This window comes from Mus caroli, unplaced genomic scaffold (assembly GCF_978045245.1).
Source record: "Mus caroli unplaced genomic scaffold, Mus_caroli_1 scaffold_18, whole genome shotgun sequence".
NCBI classification, from domain to species: domain Eukaryota; kingdom Metazoa; phylum Chordata; class Mammalia; order Rodentia; family Muridae; genus Mus; species Mus caroli.
Window position 1 is genome coordinate 51,915,932 of NW_028227273.1, and position 23,338 is coordinate 51,939,269.

Below are 23,338 nucleotides of genomic sequence, written 5' to 3' on the forward strand. Positions count from 1 at the left end.
ACAAAGAAGAGTTTTCTTTCAAAGATTAAACACAACAGTCTTGTTCTTCTTAATCAGAATATATTGTATTAATGTTCAAATTTAAAAAAAAAACTTAAAGTTTGGACTCCTTTAATGCTGTAAAATTGTTATCATATCTGCTGTAAAGATTCAACTCAGTTAAATAGCAGTCAGTCAGGCGGGAAGTCTTTCTAGGTGAGGTAGGGGGGCAGAACATAAGTTTGAGAAATCTAGATGGAGGTTCATATGTGCCTACAGTCAGCATGGGAACCATTTATGTGTAGCAAAATGTAGTGTGTAGAGACAGATGGATCAGGTCAGATGGGTGTGTGGTAAGGTGGTGCTTGGTGGCTGCTACTAGGTAGAAGCTGAGATTGGCATTCAGGGAGGAAATGAGAGGAAATGGGGTTTGGCAGAAGGCCTCAAAGACCTAGCCACAGGGAAATGGAGTAAGGCAAAGTCCAGCATTCATCTGAGAGAAATACAGGGTAGGTGTTTCCCTTCCCTCCCCTCCCCTCCCCTCCCCTCCTCCCTGCCTAAAAGGATCCTGATTATTTACTGAGATTGTTTTAGATGAGCCCAGACGTATCTCTGACAAGATGTTTTAACTCCACAGCTATGCATCTTAGACTACATGTGTCTTGAGATTATATTAGTAGTCAACTTGTTTAATATGTGCCTATAGTGATCACGAATAGCTTTGGGTTTTAATGTGATCCTCCGCTTATCAAAATGATAGTATTCCTTGGTTACAGTCTAGCATCCTCTTACTTGGTCTTAGTGATTTGACAGACTAGCTTTTCAGTTCTGCCCCCCCCCCCCCCTTGGAGACTGGGTCCTATTATGTTCCCTTGGATGACCTCAAACTTCTGGACTTTAGCTGTCTAAATGTGCCAGACACCATATCGGATGTTTTTTAGGTTATTTAAGATGATTCAGTGTCCAGGTAATTTGTGTTTCAAGGGAGTGACTGTGGAGTAATTTAATCACTAGGCATTTTAAGTAGAAATATATTCTGAAGTTTCATTGAAGTAACACAGTTACCACTAACTTACATAAAAGGTATGGGGGATGGAAATGTCCTCAGTGCTAAGGTACTGACCTAGCTTTGAATTCCTTATGCCCACCCCACGAAGAAAGGTATTAATACAAGGTCATATCAAGGAAAAGAGCTGCTCTGAGAGATTAGTTAAGAAGTATTGTTTTCTTTTTTGAAAATGATCTTATAAACCCTGGATTCTGATATGAATGTTCCTTTGTCTTCCTGTTGTTCTGATGTTATAAACCTGTGTGGCTTATTAGTGTTGTACTAGAAATACAAAGTAACAATAGGAATGAAACAACATGGGAGTTTATTTGAAACCCAAACCATTTAAGAAGGGATGTGTTCTAGTGTCAGAAATGTTAAAATGTAACGAGAAACATAAAGACTATAATAAAAGCTTCCGTTTTTGGAAGGAAGTAGGATTTATTCATCTCATTAGTTTGATCAGTGATTAAGTACTTGGCAGATAGGATTGTTTTCTTTTGCTGTGTAAAAAATACCTGAGATAATCAAAAGGAGGAAAAGTTTATTTTAGCTTACAATACAGAATTTCAGTTTATGGTTTATATTCTCTTAATTTTTGTTTTTGGACTGGTAGCATCATTACGAGAGCATGTAGTTCAGGAAGTCTGTTGTCTTAATGACTGTGCTTATTATTATTATTATTATTGTCAAGTTGATACAAGCTAGGTCATCTGGGAAGAGGAAACTTCAATCAAGAAAATGCCTTCATCAGATTGCCTACAGGCAAGCTGATAGTGCATTTTCTTGATTGATTAATATGAGAGTACTTAGCCCACTGAGGGCAGTGCCACCCCTTGACAGGTGGTTCTCTGTTGTGTAGAAAAATAAGCCAAGCAAGACTGTATAAGCGGACTGGAGAGATGGCTTAAGGGTTAAAAGCACTGGCTGCTCTTGCAGAGGTCCTGAGTTCAATGCCCAGCAACCACGTGGTGGCTCACAACCATCTGTAATGGGATCTGATGCCCTCTTCTGGTGTGCCTGAAGACAGCTACAGTGTACTCATATACATATAATAAATAAATAATTCTTTAAAAAAAAAAAGACTGTATAAGCAATGTCTTTCCATGGCCTCTGCTTCAATTTCTGTCTCTAGGTTCCTGCCTTTAATTCCTGCCCCGACTTTCTTTCATGGTGGACTAGGATCAGTTAGAGTGAGCCAAACCCATTTTGATGGGGACTTTTATCACAACACTAGAAACCTAAGCCTATATTAGTTGGAAATCATAAAAGAGACACAGAGATTGTGGTCCTAAAGGACATTATTTAATGACTTAGTTTCCAGTGTGTTCTACGTCTTGAAGTTTTTACCACCTAATAAGGGCCATCATGGGTGACTAGGCCTTTGGGACATTCATGATCCAGACTATATCAGCAGTAACCAAGATTCTTGTTTAATTTTCTCTGGCACCAAGTCAAAACAATTCTTTGAGCCGGGCGTGGTGGCGCACGCCTTTAATCCCAGCACTTGGGAGGCAGAGGCAGGCGATCTCTGAGTTCGAGGCCAGCCTGTTCTACAAAGTGAGTTCCAGGACAGCCAGGGCTACTCAGAGAAACCCTGTCTTGAAAAATCAAAAAACCAAACCAAACCAAACCAAACCAAACCAATTCTTTGGGCCAGGTGTGGTGGCACATGTTTGTAATCCTAGCTTTTGGGATGCAGAGGCAGGTGGAGCTCTGAGCTGGAAGCCAGCCTTGTCTACGAGAGAATTTTCGGGACTATGAGAGAATTTTTGGGACTATATGAGACCTGTTTCAGAACAAATAGCCACCCTTCCAAAACATGACAAACAGTTCTTTGGTATACATAAAACTTTATCCCCTTACTAACGGGAAAAGCAAATTTATCTGCTAATAAGATAAAAAATTTTAAGTTTTATGTGTATGAGTGTTTGCCTACGTGTGCCTAAGGAGGCCACAAGAGGATGTCAAATCCCTTGAACTAGAGTTGAAAACAGTTAAGCCAACATGTGGTTGCTGAGAATTGAACCTAGGCCCCCTGGAAGAGCAGCCAGTGCTCCTAATTGCTGAACCATTTCTATAGCTCCTATAAACATTAAGTCTTGACAGAATTTTTAATACTACATGATGCAGAATGTTGGGTTTCAGACCTTGGACAAGCTGCTTGAGGTGTCTGTCTGTTTAACATATCAAAGCAGATTTAGCCTCCAAGTTCTCCCAGCATCCCTTAGGCCCTGCCCACAAGGTATGGCTGGCATACCATGCTCTCTACCTGCTTCTGCTCCTCAGGCTCTTCTCTATATAATCCAGACATTTTGGTTTAGGTCTCCCACTACCCCCTTTCCTTGGGACCAGTGAACACCACCCCACCTCACCTCTCAGAGCTGCCTCCAATAAACCTATCTGTTTTTGCTTTTAATTTGACCTGCATTAGCTTTCTTCATTAGAGGAGAAAGCCTCTTTACAACATCTTCAGACTTTTACAGTTGATTGAAAGGTTTTTTGATTTAAACATAAATCAGTTCTTGCTGTATTGCTATAACTCTGGTTTGCCTGGGATTTGTGTTGTAGATTGGCTGGACTTTGAAATTTTAACAGTTATCAGTGTTGGAATTACTGTTGTGCGCCACTATGCCTGGCTGATACTTGATCAGTATCAATTGTCAGTGCTGAGAAGGTCACTTCATGTGGATATGTAGTATAAAATGGCAGCAATGAGAGCCATGACAGAAATTGTTGGAAATTCTATCCTAATCCAAAGTAAAATGCTTTTTTTTTTCTTTTTCTTTTTCTTTCTTAAAAGACAGGGTTTCCCTGTGTAACAGTCCTGGCTGTCCTGGAACTTACTTTGTAGACCAGAACTCATAGAGATCTGCCTACTTCTGACTCCTGTGCCCTGGGGTTAAAGGTGTGCATCACCACGCTGGCTTTATGGGTGTTTTTGTTTTTGTTTTTAAAGTGAACTGTACGTTTAAAGAGTTTAAAGAGTACTTTTTCAAGTCAAACATTTCAATCTAATTCAATCCAGCTGTATACTAATTTGATACTTATGCACTGAGAGGTAGTAGGAAAACAGTTGCTTGTTTTCTGTAACTACACTGTCATGTTTCTATAAGAGACAAAAACCATGTATAATAAACTCCGCAGTGTACTGTACATGTGGTCTTGAACCTGAGTGTTCAGTGCTGATTGGAATTGCCTGGTGTGGGGGCATTTGTAGTGCAAAGTGAGCCACCTTATGTGTTCAGAATGAAGGTGCATTGAATACGAGCCTTATAGCAGTGAGTGTCACTAGAAATATCTTTTTTCATCTATATTCATTTTATAGTTGATTTTTGAATTAATATTTGGTCATTATGTGTTCAGAGACCTCTTACTATCGCCAGATGTTTTTTGATGAACACATTCAATTATAAGTCTGTGAGGTTGTGATTCACAGTTTAAGAAGCTTGATACTAGAATATTTAAAGCTGGGGATGGAGAGATGGCTTAGTGGTTAAGAGCACCAACTGCTCTTCCAAAGGCCCTGAGTTCAAATCCCAGCAACCACATGGTGGCTCACAACCATCCATAATGTAATGAGATCTGACGCCCTCTGTATTATATGTAAGACAGCTACAGTGTACTTACATATAATAAATAAATCTTTTTTTTTTTTTTTTGATTTTTCAAGACAGGGTTTCTCTGTATAGCCCTGGCTGTCCTGGAACTAACTCTGTAGACCAGGCTGGCCTCGAACTCAGAAATCCACCTGCCTCTGCCTCCCAAGTGCTGGGATTAAAGGCGTGTGCCACCACGCCTGGCATAAATAAATCTTTAAAAAAAAAAGAATATTTAAAGCTTTTTAAACAACACTTAGATTGCTATTGTATTAGTCAGGGTTCTCTAGAGTCGCAGACTTAGATGGATAGTCTCTATATAGTAAGGGTCTTTAGGGCAACTCCCCAACAATGGTCAGCTGTGTTTGGGAAGGATTTAGTAGTTGCTCAGTCCCACAGGATTAGTAGATTCCAACAGATGTGCTGGCAAACAGGCAAAGAAGAGTGAATATTCCTTCTTCCAATGTCCTTATGTAGGTCTCCAGCAGAAAGTGTGACCCAGATTAAAGATGTTTACCACCACTCCTGGATCTGGGACTTGTTTTGTCCCAGGATGACCTTGAATTTAGAGATCTCCTTGTCTTAGTCTCCTGGGATTAATAGCCACTATGCCTCAAGATACCCATGCCAAGATCCAGGTCAGAAACTTCTGTCTCCTAGCCTCAAGATCTGGATCACAGGTGAACCTTCCAATTCTGGATTGTAGTTCATTCCAGATACAGTCAAGTTGACAATTGAGAATAGCCATTACAATCCACCCCACTTCTGGTACCAACTTCTATCTTAGGGTTTTATTGCTGTAAACAGACACCATGTCTTATAAATGACATTATTTAATTGGGGCTGGCTTACAGGTTCAGAGAGGTCTATTATCCTCAAGGCAGGAACATGACAGCATCCAGGCAGGCATGGTACAGGAGAAGCTGAGAGTTCTACATCTTCATCTGAAGGCTGCTAGCATGAAGATTTTAAAGCCCATACCCGCAGTGACACACCTATTCCAACAAGGCCACACCTCCAAATAGTGTCACTTCCTAGGCTAAGCATATTCTAACCTTGACAGCTATTTATAATTGTGGTTTGGCTTCAATGGTACAGTAATACTGCATTTAGTAATACTTTATATTTTTTTCTTCTACCCTCCCCAGGCTTGTCCCAGAACTGGCTATATAGCATATTCCAGGCTGGACTTAACACATGATATTTCTGTCTCTGCCTCTCAAATACTGGGATTACCATGTGCACCACCATCTGGGCAGGAAGCCTTATCTGTCTGTCTGTCTGTCTGTCCACCCACCCATCCATCCATCCATCCATCTAATCATCTATCTATATCATAAATCATCTATCATCTGCTTTTGAGGAAGGGTCTCACTAAGTAGCCTTGGCTGGCCTGGAATTGCTGTTGATCAGGCTTGTTTCAAAGACACAGAGATCACCCCTGTGGAGATCAGTCCCTAGTGCTGAGATTTCAAGCTGTGTGTTACTACTCCTCGCCTCCCAAGAAGCTACATTTAAAAAGCACCAGAGAGTAGACATTACAATCCCAGCATTCAGAAGCTCAAGGTAGGAAGATTGTGAGTTTGAGTTTAGCTCAGTCACATCACAAATTCCAGGCCAGACCTCTCTCAAAAGAAAGAAATGATGACCTAAGAGTCATAGTTCAGTAACAACTGAATGATGCTGGTTCCTTTCTCATAAGGAAGTAATTGAATTATAGGGACATAAGAACATTTAAAAAATTTTTTTTGTTTTGTTTGCTTATTCTGTGTGTGAGCATGAGTACATATGTGTCATGGTACATGTGTCATCAGTTCACAAGATGCATGAGAACTATGGTTACCAGGTTTTTTAGGCGAGTGCTTTTTTTTTTTTTTTTTTTTTTATAAAGTCTAGTGAGCCATTTGGCAGGCGCAGGTCCATCAGCTTTACGTATGCAAAATATTTTGTGGACCTTTGTGATAGAATTGTTTTGAGAAAAGGACCTTGTCTTTATGATATATATGTGTTTTTTGAGACATATTTTTACATGGTTGCTTAGGCTGGCTTAGAACTAACTGTAGTTCAGACTGGCTTCCACTCAGCCTTCCAGGTGCTGAGATTATAGATGTGACCCATCCTGTACTACTTTTGTCATGGAAGTTTTTAGTGAGGCTTGTGATCTGATAAGAGTTTTTTTTTTTTCAATGTACTAGTTCTTTTTAGCTACTGTCTTAGTTAGGGTTTTACTGCTGTGAACAGACACCATGACCAAGGCAAGTCTTATAAAAAACAACATTTAATTGGGGCTGGCTTACAGGTTCAGAGGTTCAGTCCATTATCATCAAGGTGGGAGCATGGTAGTATCCAGGCAGGCATGGCACAGGAGGAGCTAAGAGTTCTATGTCTTCATCCAAAGGCTGCTAGTGGAAGACTGACTTCCAGGCAACTAGGGTGAGGATCTTATACCCACACCCACAGTGACACACCCATTCCAACAAGATCACACCTATTCCAACAAGACCACACCTCCAGATGGTGCCACTCCCTGGCCCAAGGATATACAAACCATCACAGCTACTCATACTATTTTTGCCTCAGAGTAATAATAACTAATCCCAACAGCAAGTGCTTTGGTTAAATTCATCAGATGTGATTTGAAAACTTTACATATATTATTGCAAACAGAAGTGCTCAAAAATGGTGAATTAAGGGCTGAAGGTGTGTGTAGCTCAATAGCTAGATGGCTCCAACCCTTTGCACTGCCTAAGCAAGACTGCTGTTGAGTGCCTGTCTGTAATTTAATTCCAGTCCTCAGGAGAAGAAGGCAGGAAGATCAGGAATTCAAGGTCATTTTGGCCTATATAGGACAGTGGGGACAAAATGCTTGTACCCTGGACACTCAGAGAGAAGATTGTAGTGTGTTGTAATTGATGTTAACAGTTATTACTTATTAGGTATTTCTGTTTCAGGTACACGTTAAAGGTCTTTTCTAAATACTGTTTAATTCTCACAAGTCTTCATTTTTGAGTACTGTTATTAATCTTTGAAAAGTTTTTTTTTGACATTTATTTTGTATATGTGCATTTGTGTGGGAATGTGCATGTGCTTGTGCCACATAGTAGGACAACTTCCTGAGTTGATTCTTTTTTTTTTTTTTTTTTTTTTTTTTTGGTTTTTCGAGACAGGGTTTCTCTGTATAGCCCTGGCTGTCCTGGAACTCACTTTTGTAGACCAGGCTGTCCTCGAACTCAGAAATCCGCCTGCCTCTGCCTCCCAAGCACTGGGATTAAAGGCGTGCGCCACCACCGTCCGACCTGAGTTGATTGTTTCTTCCACTTTACACCTTATGGATCCTAGGGATTGAATTCAGGTCATCAGACTTGGTGACAGGCACTATTACCCACTGAACTGTTCTGCTGGCCTCTGTTGTTACTCTTATAGTTAGGGAAACAACAGTGTGGCAACTAATTCAAGGCCAGGGCTTGGATCTAGGCTGGCGGGTTCACTGCTTGAACTCTCTGTGCTATAGAGTAGAACAGCCCATTCTTTCATTGAGAGCTCTTTGGATTACAGCTTACAGACATTCTTGATTTTTATCCTGCTCTGTCTTTTCTTACATCTATTGTGTCATTCTGACTGTAACGAGTTTTGGGATCTCTGCTATTATCTTCTTCCCTTCTTTCTTGGTGCTAAGGATTAAACCCCAGGCCCTCAGCCACTGAATTATATCCCCAGCCTACTTAATCTTTTTGACTCACCCAAGCAGTATTAGAAAGCATAAGCTCAAGGAGTGCAGAGAGCTTTGTTTTTTCTCAGATGTATCCCAAACACTTAGACCAAGTGTTTTAAAGGATAACTAGGTAAATATTTATTGAATGAAGATTGAAGATGATTATACCTGTTTTATTATATATGAAAACTAAGTTGACTGGAAATCAAAGTTAGCACATTTGAAATGCAACTTAAAAATTCTGAGCAGTGCATTTCAGTCAGTGCTTTGTGTGGTGTGCTCCATGTAGCTATTGCTCATGCATTATATGTCAGGCATTATAAAACATGCTTCCTTGCTATTTGACTCTTAAGAATTTAGTTTCTTGGAATGCCAGGGCCAGGAAGTAGAAGTGGGTGGGTTGGTGAGCAGGGGGAGGGGGGGAGGGAAAGGGAGTTTTTGGAAGGGATAACATTTGAAATTTAAATAAAATATCTAATTAAAAAAAAAAAAAGAGGGCTGGAGAGATGGCTCAGCAGTTAAGAGCACTGACTGCTCTTCCAAAGGTCCTGAGTTCAAATTCCAGCAACCACATGGAGGCTCACAACCATCTATAATGAGATCTGACTCCCTCTTCTGGAGTGTCAGAAGACAGTTACAGTGTACTTACATATAATAAATAAATAAATCTTAAAAAAAAAGAATTTAGTTTCTTTTTAAATAAGTGTATTTTTGGGATGCCTAGAAATATGAAGAGATTCAAATGATTGTTTCAGAAATTTTAATGATCCATACATCTGCTGTTATAGTTTTTAATGTCCACAGGAGCAGTATGGCAAAATTATTGATGATCCTTAGTCTCTAGAAGTAGAGACTGTTGCTTATCCCAGGATGTGGGGGAGTCAGGCTCAGACTCCACTGGTCTGATTTGAAGCATGTCTTCTTAAAATTTTTTTAGAACATTTTAGGAAAGGGAGAAAATGTTGAGTTAAGGAAACAAAATAATAAGATTAAAACTACTACCTTATTATATGAAAATAAAGAAACAGGTAGGTATAATGAATGGTGTTTGAATACTGTGACTCTCAGCTATTCCGAAAGTCTGGGAGACCTGACTGAGCAACTGAGTAAGTCCCCTTCTCGAAACAGAGTTAATTCAAGGAAACTCAACTCTCCTACAAGTTGTGGATGGATATCATAATTCATTGTCCAAGTATTTAAGAAACTCCTTTCTTTTATGAAACTTTAAATATACTGTAGTCCACATTGCTTCTGTCCTGATCAGTGTTCTGTTGCTGTGAAGAAATGCCATGACCATGATAAGTCTTCTAAAAGAAAGCATTTAACTGGGGGCTCACTTAGAGTTTCAGAGGTCAGTCACAGTGGTGAGCATGGCAGCTCAAAGGCAGACATGGTGCTGGATAAGTTGACAGTTCTACATCTGGATCCACAGGCAACAGGAAGAGAGAGACTCACTGGACCTGGATTGGGCCTTTGAAATTTTAGCTCACCTTTAGTGACACTCTCTCCAAGCAGGCCACCCCCACCCCAACAAGGCAACATCTCCTAACCCTTCTAAGTAGTGGCACTCCCTGATGATCTAACCATTCAAATCTATAAGCCTATGGGGACCATTCTTAGTCAAACCAATATAGTTTCTTTATATATTCATTAGGTTTTCTTTTTTTTCTCAGTTCTGTACAACTTTGATGAACATTTAAATTGTATGTTTTGGTCTGATTTGAAAGAAGATTGATACTCTTATTCCTAGTATTTTCTTGAAGTTAAGACTAGAATTTGTATTGAGGAATTAAAAGCTAGATGTGGTATCCATAATCCTAAATCCCAGTACTGGAGAGGTTGAGGCAAGATTTCTGCAAATTTGAAGCCCAACATAGGTTACAGACCAAGACCCTGTGTATATGGGGATTCTGTGGGGGTAGAGGTAGGGTGGTGATCGTGGAAGAAATGATCAAAAGAAGACAAACAAACAACAAGGGATGCAGGAAATAACTGAATATTCTAAGTTACTTCTCCTAGTATAGGTTTTGTGTGTTATTTTGGGAGAAGGAAATGATTATATGGCTATGACAATTTCTTTGCTTAGACTCTTAACAAGAAATATTAAGTTTTTGGGTTCTTTTGTGGGTATATCATCAGTTGATCTGTAACATTAGAAAGAATACTATGAAAAATTCCTGGTGGATTTTCCTTCTGAGAGCTGTGATCTGAGTATATATACTGTGCACATCTTTGCATACTACTTGAAACAGGAAGAGGAAGGTTTGAGTATGGGCTGTCCCCATAGGCTTTTGTTTTGTTGCTTGATCTGAGCTGGGGGAGCTTGTTGAAACCCTAGGAGGTGGGGCTTGGTTGGAGGAAGTAGGTCACTGGGGTAGGTTCTTGAGCATCTTGTCTGGTGTTCCTGGTGTGTTCCTGTCTGTGTCCCATGTCCCATGTGATCTGCCTTGTCATGTCTTCTTTACAGTTACTACTGAATCTTCTGAAATGATGCAATTTTTTAAAATTCTAGGTTGCTTTCTGAAGGTGTGTAGTAGTAAAAGTAACTAGTACACAGTAGGTGTCCCCTCTTCTCCACCCCCCAAGGCTTTATCTGTGTAACACTTCTGGCTGTCCTGGAATTCTCTTTGTAGACCTCTCAGAGATTCACCTGCCTCTGCCTCCTGAGTGCTGGGATTAAAGGCATGTGCCACCACCACTGCCCCAGGGATAAGTTTTATGTGCAGTTATTTTCTGTCTTAAGAATGTTTAGAGCTGGGGATGCAGTTTAATTGATAGAATGCTTGCCCATTATGAAAACCCTGGGTTCAGTCCATAGTACTAGATAAGCCTTTAGGATATGAGAGTTCACACCCACAATCCCAACACTTGTCTCCTGCTTGGAACCCCAATATTTGTGTTGTAGAGTTAGGGGGATCCTGACTCTAAATAAATAAATAAATTCATAACTAGAAGGTAGGCGTAGTGGGTCATGCTTTTAATCCCAGTATCAGGATTGCTAGAAGTTTGAGGACAGTCAGGGTTACATAGTTTCAGGACAGTCTGAGTTGCAGTGTATGATCCTGTTTCAAATCTGTATTTAGCAATTGATAACTTATAAAGGACCTTTAGGGATCTAAATAATGGATCCAATATTTTCATATGGATCTATTACCTAACTTCATAGAATTTAATTAAATACAGAAACATTAAGCCATACTAATCATTTTTGTGTTTTATAATGTTGTTAAAGGAGAAATATTTAGGACAAGAAATAGCACATAGTCTTTAGTTTGAGCTTGTGTTTTACCTGTTTGGACTTGTAAACTGTTTAATGATTGCTCAATGCTGTAGTTCCAAAGGGTTCAGATTCCTCTAGGTTTTTATCTCCCTGCTTGTCTTTAAGTTCTCTAAGTACTCAAATAGAATATGCATCTTTTGATTCTTTTAGTTTTAGTCCACTGTTATCAAAGTAATGGAGGATGGCATTCTATGACCATAACATTAAATCTAGTCTTTCAGTGGAGCCATGCCTTAAGATGGAATCTACATTTTTCCGCTCTTTCAACTGCAGCTCATTGTATTTTTGTCCTTTGTGGGGAGTGATGAGATATGAGGTGGGATATTCTATAATCTCTCTTTCTATATTATATTCTTTTAGAGCAAGAGATGGTGGGGGAATGAGTGTGTGTGTAAATTTGTAGACTGTGGGTCCTAGGGATTGAACTCAGGTCATCAGATTGGGTGGCAAGTGCAGCTCTCTGAGTACTCTCTTAACAATGGTGGCAAGTGCTCTTAACCACAGCCATCTCTCTAGCCTTATGTTCATTCTTTCTTCCTGCAATGTTGGCATTATTTTCTTAGATTTTTCTGTCATTGCTACATTCTTTTTTTTTTTTTTATTTTGTTTTCTTTTTTTCTTTTTTTTTTAAGATTTATGTATTATATGTAAGTACACTGTAGCTGTCTTCAGACACTCCAGAAGAGGGAGTCAGATCTCGTTACGGATGGTTGTGAGCCACAATGTGGTTGCTGGGATTTGAAGTCTGGACCTTTGGAAGAGCAGTCGGGTGCTCTTACCCACTGAGCCATCTCACCAGCCCTTTTTTTTTTTTTTTTTTTTTTTAGACTTATTTATTTATTATATGTAAGTAAACTGTAGCTGTCTTCAGACACTCCAGAAGAGGGAGTCAGATCTCATTATGGATGGTTGTGAGCCTCCGTGTGGTTGCTGGGATTTGAACTAAGGACCTTGGGAAGAGCAGTCAGTCCTCTTAACTGCTGAGCCATCTCTCCAGCCCCATTACTACATTCTTCCTCTTCCTTCTCCTCCCCACCCTTCTTCTTTCTTCTCTGTTTTTGTCTTTTTGTTTGTTTGTTTGTTTTTTGAGACAGGGTTTCTCTGTGTAGGCCTGGCCTACTCACTTTGTAGACCAGGCTGGCCTCAAATTCAGAGATCTGCCTGCCTCTATCTGCTGAGTGTGCGCCACTACCAACTGGCTGCTACATCCATGGTTATGTAAGCCTAATGTTAGTTTTACTTTCCTTAACCCCTTGTTGTTGTTACTTTAATCTCAGTCTCTGTCTCTTCTGCCTCCCTCTCTCCCTCTTTCTATAGATACACTTTATTTTTCTGACTTCCCCTATAATCCTTGTTTAGTATAGTTTTTTTTAAAGATTTATTTATTTTATGTATATGATATGAGTACAATGTAGCTATACTGATGATTGTGAGCCATTATGTGGCTGTTAGGAATTTGAATTCAGGACCTCTGCTTGCAACGGTCAGCCCCACTCACTCCAGTCCTGCTTACTTTGGCCTAAAGATTTATTTATTTATTATTATTATTATTATTTGGTTTTTCGAGACGGTTTCTCTGTATAGCCCTGGCTGTCCTGGAACTCACTCTGTAGATCAGGCTGGCCTCAAACTCAGAAATCCGCCTGCCTCTGCCTCCCGAGTGCTGGGATTAAAGGCATGCTCCACCACGCCCGGCGATTTATTTATTATTATATGTAAGCACACTGCAGCTGTTTTCAGACACACCAGAAGAGGGCGTCAGATCTCATTGTGGATGGTTGTGAGCCACCGTGTGGTTGCTGCTCAGTACCTTCAGAAGAGCAATCAGTGCTCTTAACCACTGAGCCATCTCTCCAGTTCCCCCTTGTTTAGTATAGTATTTTTATTCTTGGGAGAATTTGTTATAATGCACTTTGATCCTTTTGTCATACTCGGTAAATTCTTTCTAGATCCTCTCCCTGCAGTGTGGCTTAAAAAAACCCACTGACTCCAAGTTGGGATGCTTCTTTATTTGTGGATGTGGGGCCATCCACAAGCCACACCTTCAAAACCTGACCCATCCTCCTCCAGAGGCCATCAGCTGTCAATAGCGCCTCAGTAAGGGTAGGTGCTTTTTCTGTATTCTCAATTCTCTTTTACTATGTTTTACTTATTTGATGTGTGTGTGTGTGAAATCACTTTCACTTTCTTTTCACATCCCTGACACTTTCCATGATTAGCTTTTTTTCTTGTGCTCTTACAGAAAATCAAGTTTTGTTTAGAAATGTCAAACTTCCATGTTGTGTTCTATGTCTGCAAGAGCTCCACTCAGCTTCTGCCACAGGACCTGAGCGCCAAGCTGTGAAGTAGCAATGACAATAATGTTATGGTTGGGGGATCACCACAACATGAGTAGCTGTATTAAAGGGTGACAGGGATAGGAAGGTTGAGAACAGCTGCTCTAAACAGCATTAACTAGGCTACAGTGATTGGTGATTGCCTAGAGTTGTTTCCAGACCTTTCCCAAACTGAGTGGAGGGCCTCAGAGACACAGCTCTTCACTGTGATACCCTTGGGCTGTAAATGGTCCAGTGTGGAACTCTTTTGAGTTCCAGTTTTTATTTGACGTCAAGTGGTAATGTTACTGTATTTTCAGCTAGCTGTTGTTGTTTGCCTGGTTTTTGGTTTTTTAAAGATACATACTGTGTGTGTAATTTAGGCATTTCTGGAAGTTACTCCGTTGCTTCTCTGCTGTTTTTCCTGGGTGGGAGGAGGGACAGAGGGTTTCTTTCTCTGTAGCTGGGTGGCCTAGAACTTACTATGTAGATGAGGCTGGTTTGGAATTTCTGAGATCCCGTCTCTGGGTCCAGAATGCTGGAATTATAGGCTGCCATTACTACTGTACATTTTTTTTTTTTTTTTTGTAAGTGATTTTTACAACTACAAAGTTGACTTTTCAGGGAAAATTGTTCAAATTAGGGTTAATTCAACTTTGGTCAAGGTCTTTGATACTTTGTTTTTAAAAACGGAATATAGGTTGACTGTTTCTTATCAGAAATGCTAGGGACCAGAAGTGTTTCAGATTTTGGAAGTTTTTATAGCTTGCAATTTGCATAGGCTTTACTGATTGAACATTCCTACTCCATCTAAATTTGAAGTGTTGAAAAATGTGAAAAACTTTTTGCCAATTCTCAAAATGTTAGCTTTGGAGAGCATTTTGGACATTGTGTGTCTTTGTCTGTGTGTGTGTGTGTGTGTTTGCACACTGCATGTGTTGAGGCTAAAAGTTAGGTGTCTTTCCCAGTTCTTTACCTTATCTTATTTTATTTTTTTACAGTCTCTGGTTTTAGAGCTTTATTGTAGAAAGGCAGGGAGAAAGAGAAGGTAGAAAGTGGGAGGTGGTCCATGGCCATGTGTGTGTGTGTGTGTGGGGGGGGGCTAGAGATGAGTAAGAAAGGTGAGAGCTTAAAGAGCCTTTACCTTATTTTTTGTGATAGGGTTTTTCACTGAACCTGAAACATGTTCAAATTTATTAGAGATCCTCCTGTTTCTGCCTCTCTAGCAGTGAGCATAACAGGCCTGAGAGGCCTCATTTGTTTAGTGTGAGTGCTGAGGATCCAAATGCAAGTCCCTGTGCTAGCGCAGTAAGGATCTTACAAAGAGAGGAGTTCTCTGTGTGTATGGTGGTTGTCTTCATTTTCTTGTCTCCCTTTTAGACTCTAGTCAATTCGATTCACTATTACCTGTATCTGTGCTTTCATAGTTTGCTGGCTTCTCTCCCCCTCCCCCTCCCCCTCTCCCCTCCCCCTCTCCTTTTCCTTCCCCCCCTCCTTTTCCTCCCCCCTCAGACCCTCCCCTTCTGTCTTCCCTCTCTTTGTTTGTTTGTTGTTTGTTTCGGGACAGGGTTTCTCTGTGCAGCCCTAGCTGTTCTGGAATGCTGTGAATATCAGACTTGGAAGTCAGAGATCTACCTGGCTCAGAGCTATCACCACACCTGGCCATATTTTTGTTTATTTTGAATGTTTTCTTGGATTTGTCAAATGTTTGACAAATATTCAAGTATTTTTAAAACTTTCAGTTCAAAGCATTGCCACTTTTATGAACCTGTATATTACTTGAAGACAAAACTTGGTTGCGTATACTTTTGTATTCAGTTTATTTCTGATATATTTTTTAACATGTGTATGGTGTACCTGGCGCGCACGTGTGTGTGTGTGTGTGTGTGTGTGTGTGTGTGTTTGTGTGTTTGTGTGTGTACATGTGGGGGAGGGCAGGATGTTAGGCATCCTGTCGCTCTCTGCCTTATTCTTGAGGCAAGAGCTTTCACTGAACCTTGTTTCAATGCCACCTTTTTTCTTTTTTTCTGTTTCCTTTAACTCCCTCCCTCCCTCCTTCCCTTCCTTTTTCTTTTTTCTTTTTTCTTGTGTGTGTGGTATCTGGGGATCCTAAGCAAGTATTCTCACTGATGTAACATCTCGGCAGGCCTAAAGTTTATCTTAATTTTATTTTTTTAGTTTTGAAGTAATTGGTTTTAGAAGTGATTTAATCCTATACACCTTTCGCTTGAATATATCAGTGAAACTTTCCCATAAACCAGGCTCTTTCTCCATTTAGTCACAGCAACAGTAATATTTAAGGAATATTGATTTGTAACCTGTATGGCCTCATGTTTTCTTATTTTATTTGAGGGGCTGGAGAGGTGGCTAGAGGTTAATACAGAGGTGGCTCACTCATATTATTCTTCCTGAGTTCCTTGCCCAGCATCAATGTTGGGGAGCTCACAAGCACCTGTAATTCCAGCTTCAGGGGCTTAGATGCAGTGCACTCATGTGCACATACCTACACACAGATTCACAGATAATTAAAAGGAATCTTAGCAAAAAGAGTGAATGGGTAAGCCGACTGTGGTGGCTCAGGCCTGTAATCCTAGAATTTGAGAGGTGGAGGTGGGCTGATCAGAAGTTCAGAGCAACATCAATTTTCACTATTACTTCAAACTGGGCTACATGAGACTCCATGTCAAGAAACAAGACCCAAACAAGGGAGAACCCTCCAGAGTTTCTGAGGAGTAGTTATGTGAGTAGAATTTAGAGATTTAGTATGTAATTAGCATGTCAAACTGCCCACTACTGTGAGTAGTCTGTAAATTTGGAAGCCCTCATTGTTTGAGGAACCAGGGATCATCAAGAGTACTTTCTGTCCTTACATTGGTTGGTTCTGATTTTGTACATTAGCTGAAATTTTTGTCTTAGGGAGAAAAATGCCAAGCTAATTAACATTTTGTGTTATGGAGAAATGGAGAACTTGTCTATATTTCTGAGACAGGTTTTCATTATATAGTCTTGGCTGTTCTAGAACTGACTAAACAAAACTGGTTTTGAACTCTCAGTCTCTCTGAAATTCTGGTGTCAAAGGCATGTGTCACTACCATGCTTGGCTTTATTTTGTCTTTTGGAAATATTGTAACTGATAGTGAGGTTCTCATTCTCCTTCTTGCATTTTATGTAGCCTGCCCCTTCTGTTTTTTCTGGGATTATGTAGAAGGATCTACTATCTCAACTACAGCCCCCTAAATTCTTTTAATTTCTCCCGGCTTTATCAGTTCTGTTAGCTCTCTTAGCAAAGTGGAATGTCTTCTTCACCTCCAGAAGAAATCCTTTCTGAGACTTATTTATAACCTAAATAAAAAATGACAGCCAGGCATGGTGGCGCACGCCTTTAATCCCAGCACTTGGGAGGCAGAGGCAGGCAGATTTCTGAGTTCGAGGCCAGCCTGGTCTACACAGTGAGTTCCAGGATAGCCAGGGCTATACAGAGAAACCCTGTCTTGAAAAACCAAAAAAAAAAAAAAAAAAAAAAAGACTCCATTTAGCAGGTCTGGAATATGGCCGTTGGGCTTGTTAGGGAAGCAGCTTGATAAATCTGTTCAGATTCTTGTCTTGCTTTTCTGCTTCAGTCATATATATGGTTTTTTCTATCTCAGACCGCTGCAGTTTTGGGTGTCACTTCTTGTATTTATTTTAGATAAGATTTCGCTGTGTTTTAAGTTGGCCTCAAGGTCATGTTCCTCTTACCCCAGCGTCTTGAGAGGTAGATTTATAGGTGTGCATCACTGTGCCTGGCTCTTGTATTTTGAGTACATGTGTGTTTGGGATTGAACTAGAACCTCCTGCATAATAACCGAACACTACAGTGGAGCTATATTCCTAGACTATGTTTTTGCTTTTAAGATCAAATGAGAAGAAATTCAGAATCCCGAGTGAGATGGAGTTAGATGATTCTGAATGAATGATCTCTATACTTTTGCCTCTTTCTATGAGCTTTAGGTATCTCAGCTTTAATCACTCAGCCTTTAAGTAAGATTTCCCAGATGACTTGGTTAGACTTAATACTCGAGAAGTACTGATCTAGGCTAGTCAAGCTCTAACCTGGACTGACAGATGCTTTATTTGTCAAAGTACAGGGTTTCAGACTTTCTGAGCAAAATTAAGAATCGGTGAGAAATGGAAGTGACGTGGTGGCTGTTGATTCGAAGTGCACATTTTTACCTTAATTTTTTTTTGATCGAAATGTATTTGTTGTTGTTTTTTTCCTTGTTATTGTTGATAGAAGAAAAGATAATGGGGTATAGCTAGCTAGTCTGCCATCTTGTATAGGGAATCTGTTTTTTTTTTTTTTTTTTTTTTTTTTTCGAGACAGGGTTTCTCTGTGTAGCCCTGGCTGTCCTGGAACTCACTTTGTTGACCAGGCTGGCCTCGAACTCAGAAATCCACCTGCCTCTGCCTCCCGAGTGCTGGCATTAAAGGCGTGTGCCACCACGCCCGGCTATGTTCTGTTTTTTAAAGTTGAATTTATAAAATGTACCTGTATACTGCCTGTGATCAGAGATCCAGTAGTTAGAGAATACAGTCTTCATTTCAGTGTGCTTTTGTTTGTGATTTGTTCTCTAATATTATTGACATAGCTTAGTAGCTTTAAAACATTCTATAGGGAGGGGCTAGAGAGATGACAGCTCAGTGGTTAAGAGCATGTACTGCTGCTCTTGCAGAGCAATGAGTTTGGTTCCCAGCACGCACATCCAGTAGCTCACAATCACTATCCCGCCTGCCCCAGAGGATCTTTCAGATTGCACAGGCATCTGCACTTGCACGTGTATTTTCTTCCTACCATATAACTAAAAAAGAAATCTCTAAAACATTATATACTTATCTGTTTCTGTGGTTTTAGAGTCTGGGGACTGTGGGTTGGGTCCTCTGTAAGGCTGCGTTGAAGATGTTCATCAGGGTTGGGTTTTCACAAGGGGTTCTTCCGTGGATGGATTATTTGTAAACTCAAGTGATGGTTCAGGTCCTTTGGTTTATCATAGTGAGGGCCCTAGCCAATGTTTTGTCTCGTTTCTTGAGACCTTCCCTATGCCAGCATATTAACATGGTGGTTTGTGTCTTCAAAGCCAATAAGTAAGAAGCAACATGGCCATTACGATATTCATTCATTCCACACAGTCCATCATCTTTGTCCTACTCTTTTGGTTACAAGTCTGTCATAGGTCACACTCAAGAAGGGATTTTATAAAGATGGGCATACCAGGGTGGTAGCCTTATGTGGGAAATCTTATGCCATACCGCTGAAATATAAGAATGCAATATGTAATGAATGTGCATTATATTTCCGATGCACTATGGTCTATACTTAGATGATCAGGGGCTTTGCTGATGTGGTCAGGTATTTAAAACCAGAAGGAAAAGTCTGACACCTTTGCTGTATTAGTTGCTGCTACACAGATTCTGTAGGTCAAAGCTTGTTAATATGGTTTATAGTAATTTTGTGAATTAGATTCTAGACATTTATTGTCTCCTTTTTTTAGTTGACTATATTGTGGAGTATGACTATGATGCTGTACATGATGATGAGTTAACTATCCGAGTTGGGGAAATCATCAGAAATGTGAAAAAACTACAGGAAGAAGGATGGCTAGAAGGAGAACTAAATGGGAGACGAGGGATGTTCCCTGACAATTTTGTTAAGGTAAGTACTGTCAGTAAGTATATATGTCAAGAAATAAATGCATATGTTTAAAATGAAAGTACTTTAAAACTTTTACATTTAGAAAAATATAGGTACATTTGTGATTGGCAACCTGCTGTTCAATAATGCTGTGTGAATGTATGTGTATGTTTGTGCTTGTTTGTGCATGTATCTACCTGCTTGTCTTTTTAAACCATAGATCTCACTTTGAGTTGGTATCTCAGAATTGTCCCACAAGTCTTCCATTGTATTTTATTGCTCTTCTCTCATTCCCCTATACCCTCCATCTTCCTTCCCTACCTTCCTTTCTTGTTTTAAAGACAGAGTCTCTCTATGTTGTTTTGGCTGTCCTGAAACTTGATGTGTAGATGAGGCTGGCCTTGCCTCTGCCTCTGTAGTGCTGGGATTGAAGGGTAACACTGCCATGCTCAGCTTTGCAGCCTTCCTGACCCTGCTGAGTATACATTAGACCATACTTTTGTATTAAAGAGATTAACCTGCTAAACATCCTTTTAGTTTAGGAAACAGGCCTTAAAATACTTAAGCTTATTACAAACTAATAAAAAATTGTCAGTGTTAGAGAAGAAAAGAGAATACAATGAATTTAAATATAATTGATATTAGCTTTGTTTCCTATATATATATAAATGATTATGAACTCTTGGGAAGGCTAGAGTGTGTCTCACTTGTTTTTTTCCAACTTGCACAGTAGTATTTTGTAGAATGCATGCTTAGTATTTGTTTTCCGAGTAATTCAAATTTTAGTTGTAGTTTCATCTCCAAATAAGAACAAAGTTTTGTTAATTGATTCAGAGAAGGTGAAGTAGCTGCACTTAATCTAACTGCATTTTTATCTCTTAGTCAAATAATTGAGAAAAGATGTAGATAAATTTTTGAGAAAAGGTTGGTTTTAAAAAATTATTGTTTTTAAAAATAAATTATTTTCAAGAACGACAAATCTGCCAGGTGTGGTGGTGTACACCTTTAATCACAGTACTCAGAAGACAGAGGGTGGGGATCCCCTGGAACTGTGGATGCTGGGAATAGAACCCAGCTTCTGAATGTGTAGCCAGTGTTCCTAACCAATGAGTCATCTCTTTAGCTCACCCCACTGTTTGGTTTGCTTTTGCTTTTGTTTTTTTAAATCACAGGGCTCCACTAGATAGCCTAGCAACCTGCCTATTTCATTCTGTGAAGTGCTGGGGTCGCATATGAGCCAGTATGTTTCCCCGATGGGTATCTTAGTTGCTTTCATACTTTGGCAGTTATGAACAAAACTGTTAGAAACATCTTCTCTGTGGTGTGCATTTTGGGTAAAGACTATATAGTGCAGTTGTTGATTGAGTTGCATAGTGACAAATGTTGGTTTAATAAGACACTGTCAGTTTTTTTTTTGGAAAGTGTGGCATTTTGGGTAAAGATTAAATAATGTAGTTGTTGAGTTGCATAGTAACAAATGTTGGTTTAATAAGACACTGTCAGTTTTTTTGGAAAGTAGTGGTACTGTTTCCGTTTCTGCTAGGGATGCATGGAATTTCCTGTTGCTTTATAGCTTTACCCATATTTGGTGTTATCAGTGTTTTGAATTTTTGGCCATTCTAATAATGTGTGGCACCTCAGTGTAAAATTTTCCATTCCTTAAAGTTATGCATTGAACATTTTTTCGCGTGCTTATTTACCATTTATCTTTCCTTTAGTAGTATTGGTTTATGGTTTTTATGCATTATTCAGCTTATTATTGTTGTTGACTAGCTTTAAAGATGTCTTTATTTGAATACATCTCATTTAAAGATGTTCATTAGGTACATCTTTGTAAATATTTTCTGTGGCATATTTTTTTCTCCTTGGTGGTGTATTCATTCCCGTTCCTTCTCTCTCTCTCTCTCTCTCTCTCTCTCTCTCTCTCTCTCTCTCTCTCTCTCTCTCTCTGTGTGTGTGTGTGTAAAGATATAGCACACATGGAAGGGGTGATCTTGGACAAGGATCTAAGAGGTCATTGTAACAATGTACAATTTCAAGGGGTAAGAATGGACAGTGGCCAAAGAGACCATCCATCCCTCTATATTTTAGGCAGGCTTTATGCCCTTTCTTTTTTTTTTTACTTTTCAGGGTTTTTAATAGTCACACGCAGAGGTCTGGTTCATTTCAGATCCTTCACTGCCAAACCCGGGGGTAGGGACTGCTTCAGCTTCTCTGCCTTTTCCTTGTCTGTGATAACCAGGGTGTAAAGGTACCTGCTGCAGCGAACCTTGAACTTCACATTGTCCTTGATCTTCTTGATCTTGACAGACTTGGCATCCTTCCGCCAGGTTGTCAGCAGGAAGTCCTTGATCTCCTCAATTTTCTGAGGCATGGCGATGCGGGTTCGGCTCTGGCCTCCGTACCTGCCCAGCACACTCACCTTTGTGCCATTTCTAAAGTTTTTGTAGTAGACCGCTTTCCTGAGGAGTATTTTCCTGTTCAAGTTCAAGTGATTGACATGTTTCATTTGGATTTTTTTTTTTTTTTTTTTAAGATGGGTTTTACTATGTAGCTCTGGCTGGTGTTGAAATTACAGCTCTCCCTGCCTCTGTCTCCTTTGCTGTTTCTAAGACTTGAAGGCATGCCACCATGCCTGGATGGATTGACTCTTTTTGTATTTGAGACAAGGCCTGTGTAGTTCTGGCTGACCTGGAATTTACTGTGTAAATCAGGCTGGCTTTGAACTCATAGATCCACCCGCCCCTGTTGCCTAAGTGCTGTAATGATTGGCACAGGAGGGGTCAATGGTATGTCCTTATTTGTTACTAAACAGCTTTCACAGAGATAGTAATATCAGTTCTTAGTTTTTAGTTTTAGCTCTCTATTATAATGATCTCTGCAATTCAGAATATTCTGTATTCACCAAGGGCCACTGCTATTTCAGATCCCATTCATTTGACTGGTAATTATGGTGCTGCAGTTTGAGTTCTTGGTTTTACAGGCTGCTGATTATGAGGGAGTGGTCCATCCCCAGAGAAATCGAAATCTGCTAATATCATCTTTTTCCTCCAGGGGTCAGACTTCTTGGTTTTACAGGCTGCTGATTATGAGGGAGTGGTCCATCCCCAGAGAAATCGAAATCTGCTAATATCATCTTTTTCCTCCAGGGGTCAGACCCAGACTATTATGAAGGCTCATGGATTTAAAAGTGCTTCTTGCAGAAGCCTAACAACCTAAGTTTGATCCTTGAATCAATGTTCAAAAGACGGATTAGGTTGCTTGTATCTGTAATCCTAGCATGCCAAAAGAGAAATGGGGGGGGGGGGGGAGTTGGAGATAGGTGAATTGCCTGGAAGCTTGTGAGCAGGCCAGCTAGTCTGTCACTATCAAGAGAGACCCTGACTCAGCAGGGGAGCATGAGAGAACTGATTCAAGAATGTTGTCCTCTGACCTCCACTCATGTAGCATGATATGCATGTATACACCCACTGTGTAATAGTAGTAGCAGGAATAAAGAAATCGAGACCTCACAGTTCTGGAGGTGTGTATCACCTTGATCTGGCCACTTCTGGATAAAGAAGGCATATAAGAGTTTAGAGATTTCAGTCTTGCTAACCTAGACCTTGAATACAATCAAGTGATGCCTAGATACATGGTGTTAGACCACTATTAGGACTCTGTTAGAGGAACTGAGACTTGACTGTTTACCCGAACCTCTTCCCATTGATGGGGATTATTGAGTTGGAGGCCACCTA

General features: G+C 40.0%; 1 protein-coding gene and 1 pseudogene across 3 annotated transcripts in view; one reads left to right on the forward strand and one right to left on the reverse strand.

The window, feature by feature from the left end:
• Cd2ap (CD2 associated protein) overlaps window positions 1–23,338 on the forward strand; it is an 85,083-nt gene that overhangs the window by 5,316 nt on the left and 56,429 nt on the right. For 2 of the 3 annotated variants that reach the window (XM_021186459.3, XM_021186460.3), the window contains exon 2: window positions 19,462–19,622. In XM_021186459.3, coding sequence (XP_021042118.1) covers window positions 19,462–19,622 — 161 coding nt within the window. Of the gene's footprint in view, window positions 1–13,643; window positions 13,722–19,461; window positions 19,623–23,338 lie in introns of those variants that run through there. The other variant, XM_029471066.2, reaches the window with a different exon arrangement.
• Window positions 21,762–21,975, reverse strand: LOC110312662 (large ribosomal subunit protein eL38 pseudogene; annotated as a pseudogene).